This window comes from Odocoileus virginianus, chromosome 30 (assembly GCF_023699985.2).
Source record: "Odocoileus virginianus isolate 20LAN1187 ecotype Illinois chromosome 30, Ovbor_1.2, whole genome shotgun sequence".
In the NCBI taxonomy this organism is placed as follows: Eukaryota; Metazoa; Chordata; class Mammalia; order Artiodactyla; family Cervidae; genus Odocoileus; species Odocoileus virginianus.
The window spans coordinates 27,585,846-27,607,380 of NC_069703.1; the positions used below are offsets into that span (position 1 = coordinate 27,585,846).

General features: G+C 44.1%; 2 protein-coding genes across 2 annotated transcripts in view; one reads left to right on the forward strand and one right to left on the reverse strand.

Annotated features, from left to right (window-relative positions):
- WDFY1 (WD repeat and FYVE domain containing 1) overlaps positions 1–8,536 on the reverse strand; it is a 51,442-nt gene extending 42,906 nt beyond the window's left edge. The window contains exon 1 of the mRNA XM_020877717.2: positions 8,339–8,536. Within this exon, the coding sequence (XP_020733376.1) occupies positions 8,339–8,475 (137 nt within the window). The 5' untranslated portion in view covers positions 8,476–8,536. The remainder of the gene's footprint in view (positions 1–8,338) is intronic.
- A 3,739-nt stretch (positions 8,537–12,275) lies between these two features.
- Positions 12,276–19,942, forward strand: MRPL44 (mitochondrial ribosomal protein L44). The gene is made up of 4 exons (XM_020877726.2): positions 12,276–12,500; positions 14,041–14,509; positions 18,062–18,240; positions 19,055–19,942. Exons 1-4 carry the CDS (start codon positions 12,322–12,324, stop codon positions 19,224–19,226), a joined length of 999 nt encoding a protein of 332 aa, XP_020733385.2. The 5' UTR covers positions 12,276–12,321; the 3' UTR covers positions 19,227–19,942.
- The last annotated feature ends 1,593 nt before the right edge of the window (positions 19,943–21,535 follow it).

Below are 21,535 nucleotides of genomic sequence, written 5' to 3' on the forward strand. Positions count from 1 at the left end.
TACATCAGCATTTCTAAAACCAGCTCTTTCAAAAAGCTCTTCAAAAAACACCCTAATCATCCCCAAATAGCTAAATTAAAGCAATTTAATCATCTTTAAATTGTAAACTGATATACAGGGCTTATTCATTGAATTGGCTTAAAAGAATACAGAATATAGCATGTGTTACAAATTATGCCCCAAGCCTGATTTCTTTTAAACTTGGAAAAAAAGTAAGTTTGGGGAAATCTGATTTTCCAGTCGCTCTTAGGATTAATGATGTTATTTTATACCTTGGTAAATGACCAAACATTTGTGTTACCTACTACAAAGAATGTTTTTTCCTAGTCTGACAGTACCTCCAGGGTTACAGATAAAAATGCGTAATTCTGATAGCCCGAGTAATTTCTTCTGATATAACACTAAGACGTTAGCCTAAAAGAGAGAGGAAGAGAGGATGTGGTACAACCTTGTTTCAGTCGCTTCACTCGTATCTGACTCTTTTGTGACCCCATGGACTGTAGCCCACCAGGCTCCTCTGTCCATGGGGTTGCCCAGGCAAGAATACTGGAGTGGGTTGCCATTTCCTCCTCCAGGGGATTTTCCCGACCCCGGCATCGAACCCACGTCTCCTATATTGTCAGCTGGGTTCCTTAGCAATTAGCCACCAGGGAAGCCCTAATCTGCTTTTATCAAAGAAACAGCAGTTTCCTTCCAGCCAAGTCTCTTGAACTTTGCCCTATTCATTACTAGGGCAGAAAGCAGCCTTCCTCTTTGAATAACAAAGGGGGAAAACACTCGATTTTTACTCAATTAACAACTGAAAGGCAGGGAAACTAGCCTTTTTTGTATAAAGGAAAATCAGACTGGCTTAGAAAACTTAAATTTTCCACCCCCTTCTACAGTCTAGGGAAGGAATCCTGTCCACGATGACGGTGACCCTCAGACTGCTGATTCTGTCACCAGCAGACTTTACCCAGGGGCAAAGGACACGTGCACCTCTGTCAGCGCCTAAATTAGAACAATGGCTCCACAAGCCGGGCGGCTGGGTCTTCCACCTGAGAAGATGTTTTCTTTCCGACTTAAGGAACCATTCCTGTTGCTATGTTTCCACTGTCAGCCTCAAAATTATCTTTTGTGACCTCTGTGCTACCCAGGAGGGTAAAAGCTATTACAACCTCTGAGGAGCAGGAGAGGATGGAGTCTGTCCACGTAGGGTCCATGCAACATTAACTTCCGAATTAAAAAAAAACAAAAACGTTCCAAACTCTTCACAGCCTTGAAACACAAGGGCAAACAAAAGAAAAACAGGTGGAGACAGTGAGGCTATTTCGCAATTCTGGTCCAAGCCTCTTCCAGATTTATTTACTGAGGATTTTCTCAAACTAACATTTGAGCGACTTCCCTGGGGGTCCAGGGATTAAGATTCTGAGCTCCCGATGCAGAGGGCCTGGGTTTGATCCCTGGTCAAGGAACTAAATGCCACACGCCACAACCAAGAGTTTGCATGCCACAACTAAGACCCGGCACGGCCAAATAAATATGGAAAAAAAAAATAAAACAAAACCCAAACTTCCATTTGAGAGACCACTGACCTCCTGCTTTCCTTCTGGGAGTCTGGGATTTTGGCACGTGTGAGGCAGAGGCTGCCTTCAGGAACATCCCCCAGTGAGAGCCTGGGTAGCCTGAACCTCTAACCAGCTTGCAGGTAGCCAGTGTGAGTATTTCACACGGTGGGGATAACTCCTGGCTGGGGGAATGGAACATCTCCTGAGAGTCTCTACAGGGCCGGGACTCCTGGAAGCTCACACCTGGTTTCCTCTGGACCTCACCCCATACCTTTCCCTTCATCGATTTTGTTTCCTGTCCTCCCACTGTAATACATCGCGGCTGGGAGGATGACCACACAATAGCAGTCCTCATCCTGAATCCAGGAACTTAGCAGCGGTTTGGGGGCTTCCTAACACAGCGAGCAGGGCAAGGACTTCTATAAATAGAAACATGGGACTGACATGACTTGTAAGCGACCAAACGCGGAAATGCTGAAAAGGCACGACTCAAAGACAGTTATAAGAACTAAGGCCTGTAAGGGACCCCCAAAGTGGAAGTTCTCAGTTTATACACAAAACCAGAAAGTTAGCTGCTATATTTTTGTTGTCTTGCAGTACCTAAAAATAGACTCTTTCATTCGTGTTACAAAATAAAGTGAAGAAGTGAGAAGTCAGAAGCCTGGACAGGAAAGCATCTATTGCTCTGAAACTATTCTATTCAGGCAAGAGATTTTTCACTTTATTTGCACACACACATATATACCAGGGGCTTCCCATGTGGCTCAGCGGTAAAGAACACACCTGCAATGCAGAAGACGCCAGAGATGCCAGAGTCAGACACAACTGAGCACGCATGCACGCACATGCATACTCAAAAGTCACAGTAAGCAAAGACATGTTTAGCTTCTGATGAGATTAAAGCAATTAAGTGCAAAATAAATGGGAAGGAAAATAATAATAGCCAACACACATGAAGTGCCTTCTCTGTGCCAGGTACAGTTCAAAGTGCTTTACATGTAAATTCATCTAATTCCCACAATTAGGAGCCTGGAGCCTTATTTATCTCCATTTTACAGATGACAAAACTACAACACTGGGAGAAGAAAGTAACCTGCCCAAAGTCACATGGCTAGGATTCAAACTCAGGCATTCAAGATTCAGAATCTGTTCTAAACTATGCTATAAAAGAAAATGATCTTAATGAAAACCCACTCCTAACGACACAGCAACAGACGCTTTCCTGCCCAGGCTTCCGACATCTCACTTCTTCACTTCATTGTGTAACACAAATGAAAGTCTATTTTTAGGCACTGCAAGACAACAAAAATACAGCAGTTAACATTCTGGTTTTCTGTATAAACTGAAAACTTCCAGCTACACCAGGTTTCCTCCCAAGGATAACACTTAAAAATCAAGTTGCTTGTTTATTTAGCATTGTTCCTATGAGAACAGCTACTAAATATACAGTTTTCCTTCAAACCATCTTAATATGCTTACAAATGTCTAAAAGGAAACAAAAAAAAATAATAAACAGCTAATGTAATGGTGGGGGGGGAGGAAGATGCTACCAAAAAATATTTTAAAAGTTGGTCTACTGTGATCTCTATTGCTTACCAGCCTAAGTGCAATATCCTAAAATATACGCAATCTCTCTTTGTTTGACTTAGGCCAAACAAAACAATTTCTTGCAGAAATCAACCTTGACCTTTAGGCCCCTGAAACAGTAGTATCAGCAGGCATCTCTCCAAACTCTATTTTTCAAAAATGAAGATAGCTAGCCCACAGCCTGAACTTACTGGTAAGACTTTTAGTAAGATTTTACCTTTAAAAAAATGCTATCTATCCTTTTCAACCGTCTAAATTTTTGGTGCAACTCAAAGCAAAGAAGTTCAGAAAGCAAACGTGTCCGGGGAATCATTTCCTGTTGCCTCACGTTTCAGTTCTGTCCTGAAAGTACAGTCTCATTTTGTTTCTCCGACCAGGAAAATGACTGCTGCAGTTAAATTCTGAAATGTAATACTGAGGTTATTACTTTTATTTTTACAGTTTCCTGACTAGAAAGACAGTCATACTCCACTGACTCCAGAATATCATTTTTTTACTTTACCAGTGCATCAATTTTCTACGCTGCATGCTCATTCTAGTTCCAACGTGCAACTGAAAACTAAAATTTAAAAATACTAAGGTTTCATGAAGAACGAAGCTTAAACAAAGGAATCTGTGTGTGTGTGCTTAGTCATTCGGAGACCCCATGGACTGCAGCTCGCCAAGCGCCTCTGTCCATGGGATTTCCCAGGCAATAAATACTAGAGTAGGTTGCGATTTCCTCCTCAAGGGATCTTCCTGACGCAGGGATTGAACCCACATTTCCTGCACTGGCAGGCAGATTCTTTTATCACTGAGCCACCTGGGAAGCCTCAACAAAATACAAATGAATGCATGTGAAAGAGCAGCACCATTCTCTGCCAACTCTTCAGGGCACAGTAATCCCTGAAGGTTTCCTATCAGACCCCTAAACTTGCTGCCCAAACCATTAGCAGCGACTCCAGGTCCCATGGAATTAAGCTGAATCCTCCATATTAGTTTATTACTCCTTGGGGGAATTCTCTGTATTTAGCACTACCAGATGTAGTTTGGTTTTACTAGGAAATAGATGGGTATATGTAAATGGCTCCAGGCAAATACATCCCATAAACTAACCAAAAAAAAAGAGGATAAGGTATAAACAATATTCTTTCCCGGTACCTCTCCACAGATAAGCACAATGAATAATTCTCCTTTGACATAAAGCAATGGACCTCCAAGTGTGACCAGCAGCATCAGCGTGGACATCACTGGGAACTGGACAGAAAGGGAAACTCTGGGGCCCAGCCCCAGACTCACTGAACCAGGATCTTTGTGCTTTAACAAGATCCCTCTCCAGGTGACACTGATGCACATGCAAGCTTTGAGAACCACTTTCTAGACAAATCAGACAAACAAGTACATTAAGCCTAGACAAGGGTTTCTCCAACTCGGCATTAATGACATTTGGGGCTGGACGATCCTTTCCATGAGGGACTGTCCTGAGTGTTACAGGCTGTTCAACAACCTCTACCCACTAGATTCCAGGAGCACCCTCCCCCAGTTATGACAACCAAAGTATCTCCAGATAGTGCCTGACGTTCCCCTTCCCCCAGAGGAGGGCGGGAGGCAGAATCCTAGCATTTTACACTTGCTGCTGGGGTAGTCAACCACTGACACTGCCTCAACTCAGCGCCTCCAAACGTGCAGGGCCAGGTACACGGCAGGGAGAGCCAGGGCCTCAGAGTCAGACCTGGGTTCAACCCTCACTCCCGCCATTTACTGGCAATGTGACCTTGGGCATTAATAGTTACTTCAGTGCCCCTTGCGCCCCAGTTTTCTAAATGGCCAAATGCCCATTACACCTACACTATGTTCCATAAAAGTCCCCGTGGGACCCGCAATAAAATGCATTGATATCTCTGCAGTAAAACAAATGAATACTCATGCCACATGGGATAAATAAAGATTACAAATACTCTCATCTACGGAGGTCAAGTTTTAGCACCAATGAGTTTTCAGGCCTAACTCACAAAAACAAACAAAAACACCTCTGACTTTTACAATACCTTGAATTTTGGAACTGTCGATAAGAGAAAGTGACTGAACCCATCTCACAGGCAGATGTGAGGACTGGATGCAGTTACATACATTGGTCCAATTCTGTACTGAAAGAGGGAAGGGACTTTTAAAAGGTTAACTATTGCTATTTTTAAAGCACAAATTCTGGGGGACTTCCCTGATGGTCCACACTCCCAATACAGAGGTCCTGGGTTGGATCCCCGGTCAGGGAGCTAGATCCCACATGCCACAACTAAAAAGAACTCACATGCTTCAGGGGTCTTCCAGGTGGTGCAGTGGTAAAGAATCCGCTTGCCAATGCAGGAGAAGCGAGAGATGCAGGTTAGATCCCTAGGTGGTGAAGATTCCCTGGAGGAGGAAATGGCAACCCACTCCAATATTCTTACCTGGACAATCCCAGGGACAAAGGGGCCAGGCGGGCTACAGTCCATGAGGTCATAAAGAGTCAGACATGACAGAGTGACCGAGCACACAAATGATGCACCTAAGACTCCCTCGTGCCAAGTAAATGAATAAATATTTTGAAAAAAAGAAAGATTTCAAGTACACATTCTGATGGTGTCTTTGCCTGCTTTAAACTCTTTGATGGTCCCCAAGTGCTCGCAAACTGAAGTCCAAATCTTAACAGTGGCAACCAACGAAGATCCTTCTATAACGGGACACTGGGCCTTCCAGCTCTCAGTACACTTTCTGCTCTGGGCATCTAGAAATAACCATGGTTCTGTACCGCCTGCAATTCCCTCCTGTCCTTTCCCTCTGCCTGGACCAGGGTCACAGAGACCACTCCTTTCACCAGTGATATCTCCTCCAGGAGGCTTTTCTTGAAACCCAGCGCTCACCCAAGGACCCTCCTTCCCTTCTGTTTCCCCAGCAGCCAGGGAGTGGAGAGCACAGGGCCATCCCTTCACCACACCATCCAGCCCTTTGGGAACAGCAATTTCAGTGTCCGTGTTTTCTACCCACAGATCTAAGATGGGCCTGGCACACAGTAAGTGCCCAATAAATGCTTGTTTGATGATAAATGGTGGTCAGTGTTCTATTCCCTGGCTGGTCCTATCAGGTTGGGGGCCATAAAATAATGAATCAGAAGTTATATAAGGGCAAGTGCTATGACTTTTGCTCCTTGCTCTGTCTAGGGCCTGGCACTCAATAAGGAGATTATTTCTAAATCTATAAATGAGTGAATAAACAAACGATTGAAGAATATGACACAGACTTATTACAATGTAAAAACAAACCACCACATCCAACAACAAAAACCTCATAGCCATGGGCTTTCATAAATCTCATAAAGTGTAGAACCTGCTACAAAGAGTGTCCTGCCTCCCAGGAAGTTCCAGGGGCCTGAAACACAAATCAGAAACCCGAGGCCCCAACCCCCACCCGGTCTGCCAGGGCCCTGCTGTGCCCCCATGAAAGTATCTCCCGGAACACTTCAGTCCCAGAGCAGTTAAGTAATCACTTTCCATAAAACACTGATCAACACTGCTCCTGGCCAGTAATCACACAATTTACCCAACACACATGAGTCATGACTAAAATATTTTACTGAACAAAGACAGCTAACTTGTATAAAGTGATGTCTCCATCTATGTTCATATCATGCAAATATCATTATTCTGTCCTTTGTCTTTTTTTCAAACAGTCCCCTCTTCTCCCTGAGAGGACAGGAGACTTAGCAACTGAACAGGAACAATTTCTGCCTGTGGCTCAGGTACCCCAATCTCCTACTCCTTGGTGACACGCCCACATCCAGGTTTAACCAATCACTCTCCACCTCGTTTGCGGTCAGTTACTCCTAAATTGCCTGCTCACAACAAACTCACTCAAAAGCAAAATACAAAGGTCAAATAGGCGCTGGGGGTTTCAGGTTTCCTCTTCTCAGTGGGAGCAGGCCCTCAAAACTACCGACTACAAAAACTAGATGAGGAAAGGCTGTACCGTGCCTCCCACTTTAACAAAACAGCAGAACCCTCCTTCTTCCAGAAACACTTTCCACTTTTGCAGTATCACCGTTCAAGAACACTCACTGCAGCAAGCAAACAGTATCCCTCAAAAACATCAGTCATTTCCTCCAAATTCCCACAGTAAAGCTACTAACCTTTGAAACTTTTAAGGGTTTACAAAACGCTAAAGTTACAACACAAACAATCTCTCTCCCATCCAATCATAAAACCCTGGAAAGACCAGAGAGCTGGACTGGGGAATCTTGGGGTGCATTTCTGTGCCTCTTCACGAACCTCAGTTTTCTTGGGGAGAATGAGAAAATCGCATCGGATCAGTGTTTCCCGAAGTATGATGGGCAGGACGCCCTGGTAACAAGACAGAGCGGACTTTAGGTGCACAGAGATGAACGTTTTAGCCATCAATTTTTTGTGGCAAGGGATTACTGGTTTTCCATTAACAGTGGAAATATCAAATTTTCTTTAAAAAAAACAGCATTTTTATTATTCTTAGAGTCTTTTCTTAAGTGAGTCACTTTTGGGGGGGGCGGAAACACACAGTTTTGTGAATAACAATTCAGGTGGTTCTAACAGCTGTGGAAAAATAACTGATCTAGAGACCTGGTGAGCGCCCAAAGAGAGGTGTAAACCCCAGTATAGGGCAGAAAGTGCTGAAGCCCTGGGAGGTTTGTTGCAAGAAGGGGATCCTTGGCACCCGGTCCCGCGGGAGCAGGAGGCCAGTCCTGGCTCCCAGAGAAGGCGGCCTGGAACGGACCGCGGAGGGGACGCTTCCAGCTCTGCGCAAAGGAGAGTTGGGGGAAGCGGGGGTCCCGGGCTCGAAGGGCATACCATGGGGGGTCTCGGACCAGAGGGGCGTGGCGGGGATGAGGGTCTCGGGTTGGGGGAGCGCAGTGGCCGGGGGTTGGGACAGGTGTCCCGGACCGGGAAGTGCGAAGCAGGGACTGGGGTCTGGGACCAGAGAATCGCGGCGGCGGGACGAGACTAGAGGAACCCCACGGGCGGGAACTCGAGGGAGGGGGTCCCGGCGACCCAGACGGGCTGGCGGGGGGCGACGGGCCGCGGGACCCGGGGGCCGTAGACGCCCCCACGCGGAGAGGGCCGAGGCCGGCGACCCCCACGGCCCCCACACCCGGGCGCCGGTGGAATCCGGGCCGCCCTCGTCGCACCTCGGCCCCGCCGGGCACCAGCCGCCGGCCCTACCTGTCCTCGCTGGCCGTGATCACTCCGTCCTCCTTGGGGATGAGCAGCGCGGCCGTGACGGTGTCCTGGTGCCCCTCGATCTTGCTCAGCAGCACCGGGCGGCTGCTCTGCGGCCTGGAGTGGATCTCGGCCGCCATGTTCGAGCGGCGGCGGCGGTCTCCGCGACGGGCGGCCCATCAGCTGACTGCGGGCGGGCGGGGACCCGTTGGGTTTCGCTCCGGCTCCCTCGGCCGCGTGGGTGCCGCGCCGCCGTAAGCTCCCGAGTGCTTGCGCTGTCTACCGTATTGGCTGAGGAAGCCGCGCAGCTAAAAATTACGTGGCCAGGAGAGAGGCCTGTAAAGGGCTCGCCTGAGAAGTGGGGGAGGTTACAAAGTTCGAAAAGGAAACTAATGGGTCCAGGAATGGATTGAGCAGTTGGCGGTGAAGAGGAATTGTCCCTTAAACTAGAACCTATCGAATATAACAATACTATACTGTATCCATTCTAAGAAGCCTTTGTTTGGACCACACCTCCATTCCAGACATGTTAAAGTGCGAAAAATAAGAATGCAATTTAGAATCTTTGACAGGCACTCATTGAGTGGTGACTGCATACCAAGCACGATCCTAGAATCTTTACTGAGTTCAGTCAGTTCAGTCGCTCAGTCGTGTATGACTCTTTGCGACCCCATGGACTTGCAGCACACCAGCCTTCCCTGTCCGTCACCAACTCCCGGAGATTGCTCAAACTCATGTCCATTGAGTCAGTGATGACATCCAACCATCTCATCTTCTGTCGTCCCCTTCTCCTCCTGCCTTCAATCTTTCCCAGCATCAGGGTCTTTTCCAATGAGGCAGCTCTTCGCATCAGGTGGCCAAAGTATTGGAGCTTCAGCTTCAGCATCAGTCTTTCCAATGAATATTCAGGACTGATTTCCTTTAGGATTGACTGGTTTGATCTTGCAGTTCAAGGGACTCTCAAGAGTCTCCTCAAATACCACAGTTTAAAAGCATTAATTCTTTGGCCTCAGCTTTCTTTATAGTCCAACTCATATCCATACATGACTATGGGAAAAACCATAACTTTTTGACATGGGTTATCTTCATCCAGATAACAATTTAAGAGGTGAAGAAGTGCGCTCGCAGTATCACTTTGGAAATGAGAAAACGGAACCATGGAGAAGTCCAATCACTTGTTTAAAGTCACAAAGCTATGAGAAAGAGAAAAGCAGCCCTTGACTTCTAGGAGTTGGCCTGGTACTGTCAGCCAGACTTGGGTGTTGCTGGGAGCTGGCTGGATGCTCACAGCTAGTATCTGTGGAGCATAAATGTTGCTGAACCAAATTTGGATCTGTTAGCCCAAAGCACAGCAAAGATGCTGACACCACACTGTAGTGAAGGAAAGTCAGCATTTATTTGCAGGGTGGCTTCCCTGATGGCTCAAAAGTAAAGAATCTCCCTGCAACACAGGAGACCCAGGTTTGATCTCTGGGTAGAGAAGATTCCCCTCGAAAAGGGAATGGCTACCCACTCCAGTATTCTTGCCTGGAGAATTCCATGGACAGAGGAGCCTGGTGGGCTACAGTATGTGGGGTCATAAAAGAAAGAAAGAAAAAAAAAATGACCAAGCAACTGAGTAAGAGAAGCAAGGAGAACAGGCAGCTCATGCTCAAAAGAGCCAACTCCCAGAATGGCTTTCAGGGAAGGTTTTAAAGGCAACATTTGGGTAAGGGTTGCGACTCATGACTTTCTTCTGGTTGCTTGGTGGTGATGGGTTATGTTTAGAAATCTTAATCGTCAACCTTCTGGTTCTGACTGGTCTAGGGTACACGTGCTTTTGGTCAGCATATAGTCACCATTCTCCACCTGGGTGGAGGAGGGGGGTCTTAGTTTCTGCAAAACAACTCAAAGATATGTATCAGATTGCTAGACTCTCCCTTGAGGAGGAGCGAGGACTGTTATCACTGAACTATTGTTTAAGCTATTATTACTTTTCTTGCTGACTGCTTTTCCTGTTTCTGTGTTCCCTCAGTCCCCTAATTAGTAACTACTCTTTGGAACTCAGGAAAGGTCAGTGACTAGAGCATTTTTCTATAAGCAAAAAACTGTGCCCCCCCCCCATTTTCTTTAATACTCCTCTTTCCAACTATATTAGTAGATCATTTATTAGAGTATTTCTCTCAGTTAATGAAATACTGTAAAAATAACAGTTCCTTGTGCTTTCTTCAATTTATATGAATGATATTCCATGAATCTTCAGTATTTCACATGCTTTGTAACACAAAGCCCAATCACAATCCCCTCTCACCTCTTCTTCGAGAACTTGCTTCACCCAGAAATACATCAGCTTGTTTTGCCATATGCATCAAATCCCTGTTTTCTTCTTTCCCTGCCCATAGGGAACCCTTTTACAAATGGGAATGAACCATTCAGATTCTTCCTCTTGATTGGTTAAGTTAAGAGATCTGAACTGAGTTGTATGACCTGTCAAAGAAAAATGAGAGCTGGACAGGTTAATAACATTCTATTTAGGAACTATTCCCTAAAAACAGGGGAAAAGAGACCCCAGCAGAGAACTGGGCTCAGTTTCCAATACAACATGGACTCACTGGAAAAAACCCTGATGCTGGGAAAGACTGAAGGCAGGAGAAGGGGACAACAGAGGATGAGATGGCTGGATGGCATCACCAACTGGATGGACATGACTTTGAGCAATCTCTAGGAGTTGGTGATGGACAGGGAAACCTGGTGTGCTGCAGTCCAAGGGGTCGCAAAGAGTTGGATACAACTGAGAGACTAAACTGTACTGAAGTGGGGATTTAAAGCCAAGGAGTAGGGTAGAGGTCAGTGGCTGGAAACGTACTAGGAGGAAACATCAGGGGTACTAAGGGATTCTGCCTCAACTAAGTTGACAGAATTCTTACAAAAGGCAGGCCAGGGCGATCAGACATAACTGGAGGATAGTAAGGTTTATGAATTTGACAAGATATCAAGGATTGTCAGACATCGGGTGAGGGGAGCCTCTCTAAACTGACTTAACTTTCTTGTTGAAACTGTGATGCAGGTCTGTCAAGGGGGCAGACTGGAGCCTGAGGTGGAAGCCTTGTTGAGAAGACGGCTTAGAGAAGCCAGACCGAAGTTTGGTCAAGGAGAATCTTTGCCAGATCCTAACACTGAAGATTCTTGAGCTAAGTCGTAGCATGCTTTGGGATGGTTTTGGTCACCACCGCCTGTTTGTTGTTATGAACCAGTTTTCAGGGAGGTGAATGTGGGTGAGATGTGTCCAGGAAGGAAGGAAGAAGATTGATTACAATGGAGGCTGACTACAATAATCTAGGAGAGGAGTAGGCTGGCCATCAGATAGCTCCTGTGGAAATAAACTGAAAGAAGACTTGCCACATGGACAAAAGAGGGTATTTGTGGAAATAGGAACAACTGAAGACATAGGAGTCCAGCTTGAGTGACTATGGGGGATGCCATTAACAAGTAGAGAGATCACGGAAAGAGGTGCTCTTTCAACATCTACATGTTTTGTGGGCAGTTCAAAATTTGAGGATTCAGACAGTCTTCTTTGGTGACTTAATATTAAGTTTAAAAAATAAATTAATAGTTTGGTAATAAAGCAATATTCATTGGAAGGACTGATGCTGAAACTGAAGCTTCAATACTCTGGCCACCTTATGTGAAGAACCGACTCATTGGAAAAGACCCTGATGCTGGAAAAGATCGAAGGCAAGAGGAGAAGGGGACGACAGAGGATGAGATGGTGGGATGACAAAGAGCCAGGTACGACTGAGCCACTGGACTGAACTGAGGGAAAAAAATAAAAACAAAACAAAACCTAACGTTTGCGCATGCCCGCTAAACACCCCCACTGGCCTCCACCCACCGGGCGCTGGCTCAGCCCCCGCCTCTCCCGCGTCTCCCGGTTTCCGGGGGAACTGTGTTACCGCGACACTGCTCCGGCTTTCCTTCTTCCGCCCTCCATTGCTTTCTCCGGTGCAATGGCATCCGGCCTGACGAGGCTGCTGCTGCGAGGTCCCCGTTGCCTCTTGGCAGCGGCCGGCCCCACTCTCGCCCCGCCGGTTCGGGGAGTGAAGAAGGGATTCCGCGCCGCTTTCCGGTTTCAGAAGGAGTTAGAGCGGTGGCGCCTGCTCCGGTGCCCGCCGCCGCCAGTGCTCCGGTAGGAGCCACCGGGGGAAGAGGTTAGGGGTGGCGGTCGTGGAGCCGAGGCGCGCTCCCCCACGGATTCGACCGGGTGGCGGGTAGGGATGCTCATCGCTCGTTTGCTCCTGGCTTGGCCCTAGTTGTGCGATAGAGACACCCGCGGGTCGTGGACGCGTGGCGGAGGCCAAGGGAATGCATTTCTGCTGAGGAGTTGGGCTCGTAGCTGCCCCCGACGCTCTTGGAACTCCCATTTGGAGTCCTGTAGACTGAGACTTGTGAGAAATAAGGCCAGCTGGAGGGTAACCTTTACCGGGCTTGTGTATCTTAGCTCCTGCGTTGTATTGCGGCCTCAGAATTCCTTGGGTCCGGACAAGAGGAAGGAAAGCACAGAGCAGTATTGCGCTATAGGGCAAGAAAAAAGTACACAATCACAAGTCCGCTGTCCAGAGGAAAGCAAACAGTTTGGCTTTAGGTTTTTTGCATTAATTAATATTGTTCTGCTAGTGGAAAGTCTGGTAGGAAGACCCTCAGATCTTTCTATAACTCCAGAAAAGATCCCCCTGTACATGAGGTTTTGCATCTTTTTAATAATGTGTCTTTGAAGTGTAGTCGTGGCCGTACAAAAGATGTACCTCACTCTTTGATGGCTCCGTTTGATGGTTGTTTGAGTTACTGTTGCTGTTACAACCGACGTAACACCGAATAGCTTTGAAGTTATTGCTCCTTTGGAAATTTAGTATGAAAATTGATAGCTACTTTAATACTGCCCTCCCCTCCAAAAAAGCGGATCTAGTTTATACACGTGGTAGGAATATATATGTTCATAGTCCTATATTTTTTCAACACAGAATATTAAGCTTTTTCCTAAAAACAATAATAAAATAGTATTCCTTCTTAATCTACATTTGGTTATAGTGAAGCTAGTCGTTTTAGGCTTTATAGTTGTTAAAACTTTATATATTCTATAGATTATATATATTTTAATGACTTACAACCCAGATCTTTATGTTTTGCAGCCCTTTTTTACTTGAGAGTTTTATTTTTGGTTTATTGTCTTTAGTTTTAAAAAGACCTTTTAGTCATTCTTGAGAATGATTGTGAAGGTTTAACCTATTTAAAATATTGATGCTAGATTTTATTGCTGATTTTCAATGAATGCTTTCAAATCTTAAAATACAAGATAAATATAATGTATTTAGTGTTTATGACTTGAACATATGAAATTATAATTTGTATTTCATGTGTAAGTATAAAGCATAGTTCTGTGGTTATAATAGTAGAACCTAAAAGTGAGGATAAGGTTTTAGTCTCTGTTGATGAACTGCTTTGATGTGGCAATTGACTCAGAGGGACAGTCCAGCAAAGGACCACAAGTAATCATATGACGTAAGTTTCAATTTTTAGAGAATCAGATTCTGAAATTAAAATGAAGCTCAGTCTTTTAAAATTTTCTTTATATGATTAAAGAAAATTGCATCACAATGAGAAATGTTTGCATCACAGCAACATCTTGTTCTCTTTACTATGTCTTACTGTCTTCTGTTTTACATTTTCAGGTCGGAGAAACCCAACTGGGATTACCATGCTGAAATACAAGCATTTGGCCCTCGGTTACAGGAAACTTTTTCATTAGATCTTCTCAAAACTGCATTTGTTAATAGCTGCTATATTAAAAGCGAGGAGGCCAAACGCCAAAAACTCGGAATAGAGAAGGAAGCTGTTCTTCTGAACCTCAAAGATAATCAAGAACTCTCTGAACAAGGGGCATCTTTTTCACAGACATGCCTCACGCAGTTTTTTGAGGATGCGTTCCCAGACTTGCCCACTGAAGGCACTAAAAGTCTGGTTGACTATCTCACCAGTGAGGACGTGGTGTGTCACGTGGCCAGAAACTTAGCGGTGGAGCAGCTGACGCTGAGCGCAGACTTCCCTGTCCCCCCAGCTGTGTTACGGCAGACTTTCTTTGCCGTAATTGGAGCCTTGCTGCAGAGCAGCGGACCCGAGAGGACTGCACTCTTCATCAGGGTAGGTGATTGTTAGTTGCACACATGCTGGCACATGCTTGAGGTAGAAAGAAAAATTTTTTGTACTTTACTTCTTTGTGCTATGACCTTGGCAGGTTACATGTGAATTCTTCTGATCCAAACTGAGAAAGACCTAAAGCTTTTTATCAGTTCAGTTCAGTCACTCAGTCATGTCCGACTCTTTGCGACTCCATGGACTGCAGCATGCCAGGCCTCCCTGTCCATCATCAACTCCCAGAGTTTACTCAAACTTGTGTCCATTGAGTTGGTGATGCTATCCAGCCATCTCATCCTCTGTCGTCCCCTTCTCCTCCTGCCTTCAATCTTTCCCAGCATCAGAGTCTTTTCCAAGGGATCAGTTCTTTGCATCAGGTGGCCAAAGTATTGGAGTTTCAGGTTCAGCATTCAGTCCTTCCAATGAACAACCAGGACTGATCTCCTTTAGGATGGACTGGTTGGATCTCCTTGCAGTCCATGGGGCTCTCAAGAGTCTCCTCCAACACCACAGTTCAAAAACATCAATTCTTTGACACTCAGCTTTCTTTATAGTCCAACTCTCATATGCATACATTACTGTTGGAAAAACCATAGCCTTGACTAGACGGACCCTTGTTGGCAAAGTCTTGTCTCTGCTTTTTAATATGCTGTCTAGGTTCTTCATAACTTTTCTTCCAAGGAGCAAGCATCTTTTAATTTCATGGCTGCAGTCACCATCTGCAGTGATTTTGGAGCCCCCCAAAATTGTCACTGTTTCCACTGTCTCCCCATCTATTTGCCATGAAGTGATGGGACCAAATGCCATGATCCTAGTTTTCTGAATGTTGAGCCTCGGGCCAGCTTTTTCACTCTCCTTTTCATCAAGAGGCTCTTTAGTTCCTCTTCGCTTTCTGGCGTTAGAGTGGTGTCATCGGCATATCTGAGGTTATTGATGCTTCTCCCTGCAATCTTGATTCTAGCTTGTGCTTCATCCAGCCCGGCATTTCGCATGATGTACTCTGCATGTAAATTAAATAAGCAGGGTGACATTATACAGCCTTGACGTACTCCTTTTCCTATTTGGAATCAGTTTCTTGTTCCATGTCCAGTTCTAACTGTTGCTCCCTGACCACAGATTTCTCAAGAGGCAGGTTAGGTGGTCTGGTCTTCCCGTCTCCTTAAGAATTTTTGAGTTTGTTGTGATCCACACAGTCAAAGGCTTTTGCATAGTCAATAAAACTGAAGGAGTTGTTTTTCTGGAACTCTCTTGCTTTTTCAATGATCCAACAGACGTTGGCAATGTGATCTCTGGTTCCTCTGCCTTTTCTTTAAAAAGCTTTTTATGATAGTATCATTATTATTCCAGTTGTCTCTTACTATTGAGGACAACATCAGAGGTGAATTAAATATTAAACTTAATGTTCACCTCATGGCAGGACCACCAGCCATGTTTTTAGCTTTACATCCTGAGGGACAAGGGTCATGCCTGCACAGTAGACGCTCAGGTGTTTAGTGAGTGAAAGAGACCAGAGGACCTGGCCGGAAGGATGGCCGGAAGGTGTAGTGTGGCTTGAGAACTCCTTGCTTAAGTACCAGCTGCTGTTCTGCTCTTCTGAGTGATACAGTCTTGGATTTCTGAGTCCCTATTCTGGGCTTTGCTGGTGGCTCAGATGGTAAAGAATCCCCCTGCAATGTAGGAGACCCAGGTTTGATCCCTGGATCAGCATGACTACCCACTCCAGTATCCTTGGCTGGAAAATCCCGTGGATAGAGGAGCCTGGAGGGATACAGTCCATGGGGCTACAAAGAGTCAGACACAACTGAGCGAGTAAGACTTGCATTATGTACACCTACTTCCTTGTTAGCCCGTAGCTTACCTAATTAAAATACTTAATTGGTGTGATTTAACTCCACTGTATTTTTAGAAGTTGTCAATTGAGAGAAGTTATATTCTTTGCTTTTGGATGAAAACATGAGTTTTTGGTCTTTTCTTACATAACGGATAGTCCAGGCAATCACTTTAAGTCACAAAAAGAGTCTTGATTCAGGCCTTTGAAATCAGGTGTTTTAAACCAGTATCCCTTACTGTTGGAATCTATGTATTTAGTTTTGACACTAAGTTGATGTGATCATTTTGATCAAGAAGGACACTCGCATTAACCAGCACTCAGACTTCGTTCATAGGTAAGGTCTCCCTTCCAACTTCCCAGCCAGGACTTATCTGTCTATCTGTCTTATGGAAGCAGGTATGTTAAGTGACACCTCTGGAGATGGAGCTGAGGGAAATACAGGAAAGGAAAGCAGAAGGTGTTTACTTGACTTGATGGCTAAAAGCTGGTTTAGTGCTTTCTGAGTCTGCTCACTGTTTAAAACAGACACTAGTGAGCATTTTGTTCCCAGCTGGAACCTTACAACCATGTGCCTTCATGTGCGTGTCAGCTTCTAGTTTTCTGGATAGGGTTCCTTTCAAAATGACATCCCTGCTGTGAATTCCACCTCAGGTCTTAAGGATTTTTATACCCCTGACATCAGGTGCGGACTTCGGCCCCATTATTGCAGGTAACTTCTGCCAGACTGTTGCCTTAAGCAGGAGTATGTGTTGACTGCCAGTTGACTGAATGTCCATTGCCTCATATTCAGAGGCCAGGGGACCCTTTGAAGCCCTCTAGGCCTGAGGTGAAAAGGAAAGCCTTGCCTGCCCCCTCTTTCCCCTGCAATTGAATATTTTTTTCTAAAGAAATTGTAACAAAATCCTCCCTTGACTTCCATTCTCTCCCAATCACTATAGCTTATGTAGAGTCTTAGAACTGTCTAAACAATTTTTTTTGGTCACCATTTTGAAATTTTCACAGGGTAGTCATGAGGACATTTTGGAAATACTTGTGTACCATATTTCAGTGCCTCTGTTGACAATTCCAATTATAGATCCTCATAGAGATAGATAATTCAAATATCTTATTTCTCAGTCAAGAGCTGTGACATCTGCCATAGTAGAACTGTGTTGGTGGTATAGTGGTGAGCACAGCCACTCTCCATAGTAGAACTGACTGGTTTGAATAGTCTTAATTTCATTCATTTACTCACCTAATATTTATTGTTTCCTGTGTGCCAGGCACTGTGCCAAGCACTGGAACCAGAGTTTAGTAGGCTTCAATCTTTGCTCACAGCTCACAGGCAGAGAGAGTAGAACATGGACAGTGCCCTCAGGTATTGTAAGGTGTAGAGGGAGCTCAGAGGAGGCGATTAATTCCAGCAGGGTTAGGGAAGTTTTACAGAAGTGACATTTGCCCAAGAAGATCATTCCAGGAAGAAACCTTGAGGAACATATTCCCTTTGCTGTACAACATACCCTTATACTTTCCTTATTTTATGTTGAGTTGCCCAAAAAGTTTCTTTAGGTTATTCTGTCACATCTTATGGAAAACCCAAATGGACTTTTTTGGTCAACGCAATGCATAGTAGCTCATACTTCTTAATCGTGTTAAATTTTAAAATTTCTGTTAAAAGTAAACTTTGAATTATGGTCCTTATTTTCCTTATACTAATTTAAATGTATAAATTATGTTTTTACATGCAGGACTTCTTAATTACTCAAATGACGGGAAAAGAACTCTTTGAGATTTGGAAGATAATAAATCCCATGGGGCTACTGGTACAAGAACTGAAGAAAAGGAATATTTCAGTTCCTGAATCTAGACTCACTAGGCAGTCTGGAAGCACCACAGCTTTGCCTGTGTATTTTGTTGGCTTATACTGGTTAGTAAAATTTTAATCTTCATAATATTGATCAGAAGTCTTAAAAACTGACTTTTCACAGTTCTTTAATAAACCTCGAATTGCATTAAAAGATTTTTTGAAAACTTCATTCCCTTGGTGATCTAGTCACTACTTCCTTTCCTGCTGGTCATCCTTAGGGGAAGGTGGATAATCTGTGGTTTGCTAATAGTAGCTTTTGTTAACCAACCATTCACTATAGAAATCTCATGGAGTATCCTGCTAATCTTTAGAAAAAATTTGACTTGTAATAGAGATTTAACCCCAGTCCACACTTGTAACCCTTCAACTGAGCCTAGAACTGAAAAAGAAACTGAACATTGTCCATCAAAATAAGTCAGCCCATGATGAGAACTTTTAGGTTTCTTATTAACAGTTGACCTGGCTTAGGTTGATTTCAGGTGGATAGAAGTGTTAAGTGTAAAGTGTGAATATTTATAATGACTTTTAAAATTTAGGTAAATATTTTTCTGATTTTATATGATGTAGGACTTTGTAGGTATAAAAGCAGTAGAAGACATTGCAAAGGAGAAAATTGATGGTGTTGTAAGATGTTTCATCTTTAGTTTTAATTGAAGTGCAAAGCAAAATGAGATGCTCTTGCTTATCAGATTGGCAAGCCTTAAACGCATCCTTCATCAGCAGTTCATACACTGCTGGTAGAAAGAAAAGGCACAATATTTCTGATAGTTTTGGTGAATATTGCTGCCAAAATTAGACCAGGGAAAACTGATCCGTGTGCTTTGTTTTATGATGCACCATGTAATTTCAGGCTTTTGTTGTGTTTTTTTCCTAGTGATAAAAAGCTGATTGCAGAAGGCCCTGGGGAGACAGTACTGGTTGCAGAAGAAGAAGCTGCTCGAGTGGCACTTAGGAAACTTTACGGGTTCACTGAGAATCGCCGGCCCTGGGACTACTGTAGGCCCAAAGAGCCTGTGAGAGCAGAAAAGACCATCGCTGCCAGCTAGCCAGCCAGAGACGCGCAGCCTGAAACTTGTGAGCAAAATAGCGAGACGAACAAACGTCAAAAGATGATCCAAGCTGGACATTTTTTAAATTGTAAAGAAATGTGTCTTATTCCTCATACTGAGTTCCTAAAATTGAACAAGTATTTATCAGGTCACTTCTTTTATTTTCTTTTTAGTCATTTTTGTTCTGTCAGAAATCTTTTGATCTTTTGGTATTTTCCTGGTAAATTTTAACTCAAATTCTTGATCTTATTATTGTATTTAACTTGTACAGTTAGGTATATTTTATTCCCTTCTGACTTTGAAGTATCATAATTTGAATGTACGTTTTACATGAAGTTTGCTGTAATGCCTATTAAAAAAGTTATTCTTCTTGTATTTCATTGTAGCTTAATTTGATATATCCAGATTAGTGAACTCTGCCTCTCTAGTACAGTTTTAGCTAAAATAGTTATAACTCTTAACCTTTAGAAATGTAAGGTGCTGATTATAACAGTGAGGCATTTACGATAACTTAGGTGGCGACTACCAAGCTTGTGTCCTAGAGCCTGTGGTCCATGGTAAGAGAAGCCTAGGTTTAAAATTCTGTATGCAAGTTAATTTCATAGCTATTTAATTTCTGTAAAATGAATGGCAGGGGTGTACATTTTATGCTTTTAAAATAAAACATGAAGATCAAAAGCAGATTAAAACATTGAAGCTAATGGAAAAATAAAGTATGTATTTATTTATCAATTTAGTATTCCATGGGAGAAGGCAATGGCAACCCACTCCAGTACTCTTGCCTGGAAAATCCCATGGATGGAGGAGCCTGGTAGGCTGCAGTCCATGGGGTCGCAAAGAATTGGATACGATTGAGCAACTTCACTTTCACTTTTCACTTTCATGCATTGGAGAAGGAAATGACAACCCACTCCAGTGTTCTTGCCTGCAGAATCCCAGGGACGGGGGAGCTGGTGGGCTGCCGTCTATGGGGTCGCACAGAGTCGGACACGACTGAAGCAACTTAGCAGCAGCAGCAGTATTCCATAATCATAGCGAACATGTCCCAAGCATGGCTGTTAAATATCTTATTGTAACACCTTTGATTCAGTAGAAGACACATCTTAAGAGTGTGTCTTTCTGGTTCTTTAATCCTTTGTGTTCAATTCAGTAATGTTCCTACTGCAAACTCCCTTTATTTCTTTTCAACTTTGTGGCAACAGTAATAATTTTCAGTTTCAGTCTGCCAGCAGTCACTCCCCAGAAGTTAACAAGAAAAGTTGGGAGTTGAGAATAGAAAAGAGGTAATATGTTTAAACTGGTAACACTTTTTGCCATGAGATCTTTTTGTAAAGGAAGAGGAAGAGTCTTTGAAACTCCTAACCAGTCTCGGGCAAGCAGTTTCAAAGTGGACTTAATATCATCTAGGAGGACTTAGTGGAGAAGGAAATGGCAACCCACTCCAGTATTCTTGCCTGGGAAATCCCGTGGATGGAGGAGCCCAGTGGACTTCAGCGGTCACAAAGGGCAACTAAACAAGGTGAAAAAAGAGGACTTAGAGCTGTAACAGCTCACGCAGAGACTGCTTTTGAAGGGAAGTTTGAGAATTACCTAGCTGGCTGGATTAGTTAGGTTAAGTGTAAACTTCTTCACCTTTCTTTTGAGAGTAACTCCCAACTCCTAATAATTCAGCACAGGGGTAGAGGACCAAACCAATAGTGAAATGCTACCCTTACATGTATCATCCACAAGTAGACACATAAGCATCTCATTGACAACATAGGAAAGAGAGACTATATAAAAAGTTTCTGGGAAGCAAAAGATGGTATGTATCCTCCAACCACTTCTCATCCAGCGTGTGCTAGAGCAATGTTCTAATTTTATTTTAGTTGAATTTTTTTTTTTCCAAAAGTCTTTGGAGAGCTCAGTTGCAAACTGCATAATCCTTTCCTCTGTAAGTTCTACTGATCCATATCTCCTGCTCAGGGCAGTTTGCAAGACCGTAATCTACAAGTTTGGAGGGGAATTATCTTCACCCTTAGGTTTTTCAAGCTTCTAATCCTTGAATGCTTTTAGGGTTACACATGGAACAAGTCTAGCTCTCTAGTTCATAAAAACTACTTTCTACTGTAGCGTTAGTTGCTCAGTCGATTCCGACTTTGTGACCCCGTGGACTGTAGCCTGCCAGGCTCCTCTGTCCATGGAATTCTCCAGGCAAGAATACTGGGAGTGGGTAGTCAATGGCTTCTTGAGGGGATTTTTCTGACCCAGGGATTGAACCTGGGTCTCCATTGCAGGCAGATTCTTTACCATCTGAAACACCAGAG

Bases quoted from the DNA above. Each gene is read 5' to 3' on its own strand.
- MRPL44 (XM_020877726.2), top strand. From the start codon at position 12,322: ATGGCATCCGGCCTGACGAGGCTGCTGCTGCGAGGTCCCCGTTGCCTC. The intron at 12,501-14,040 runs GTAGGAGCCACC...TTACATTTTCAG, and splicing joins CCGCCGCCGCCAGTGCTCCG to GTCGGAGAAACCCAACTGGG. The intron at 14,510-18,061 runs GTAGGTGATTGT...TTTTACATGCAG, and splicing joins GGACTGCACTCTTCATCAGG to GACTTCTTAATTACTCAAAT.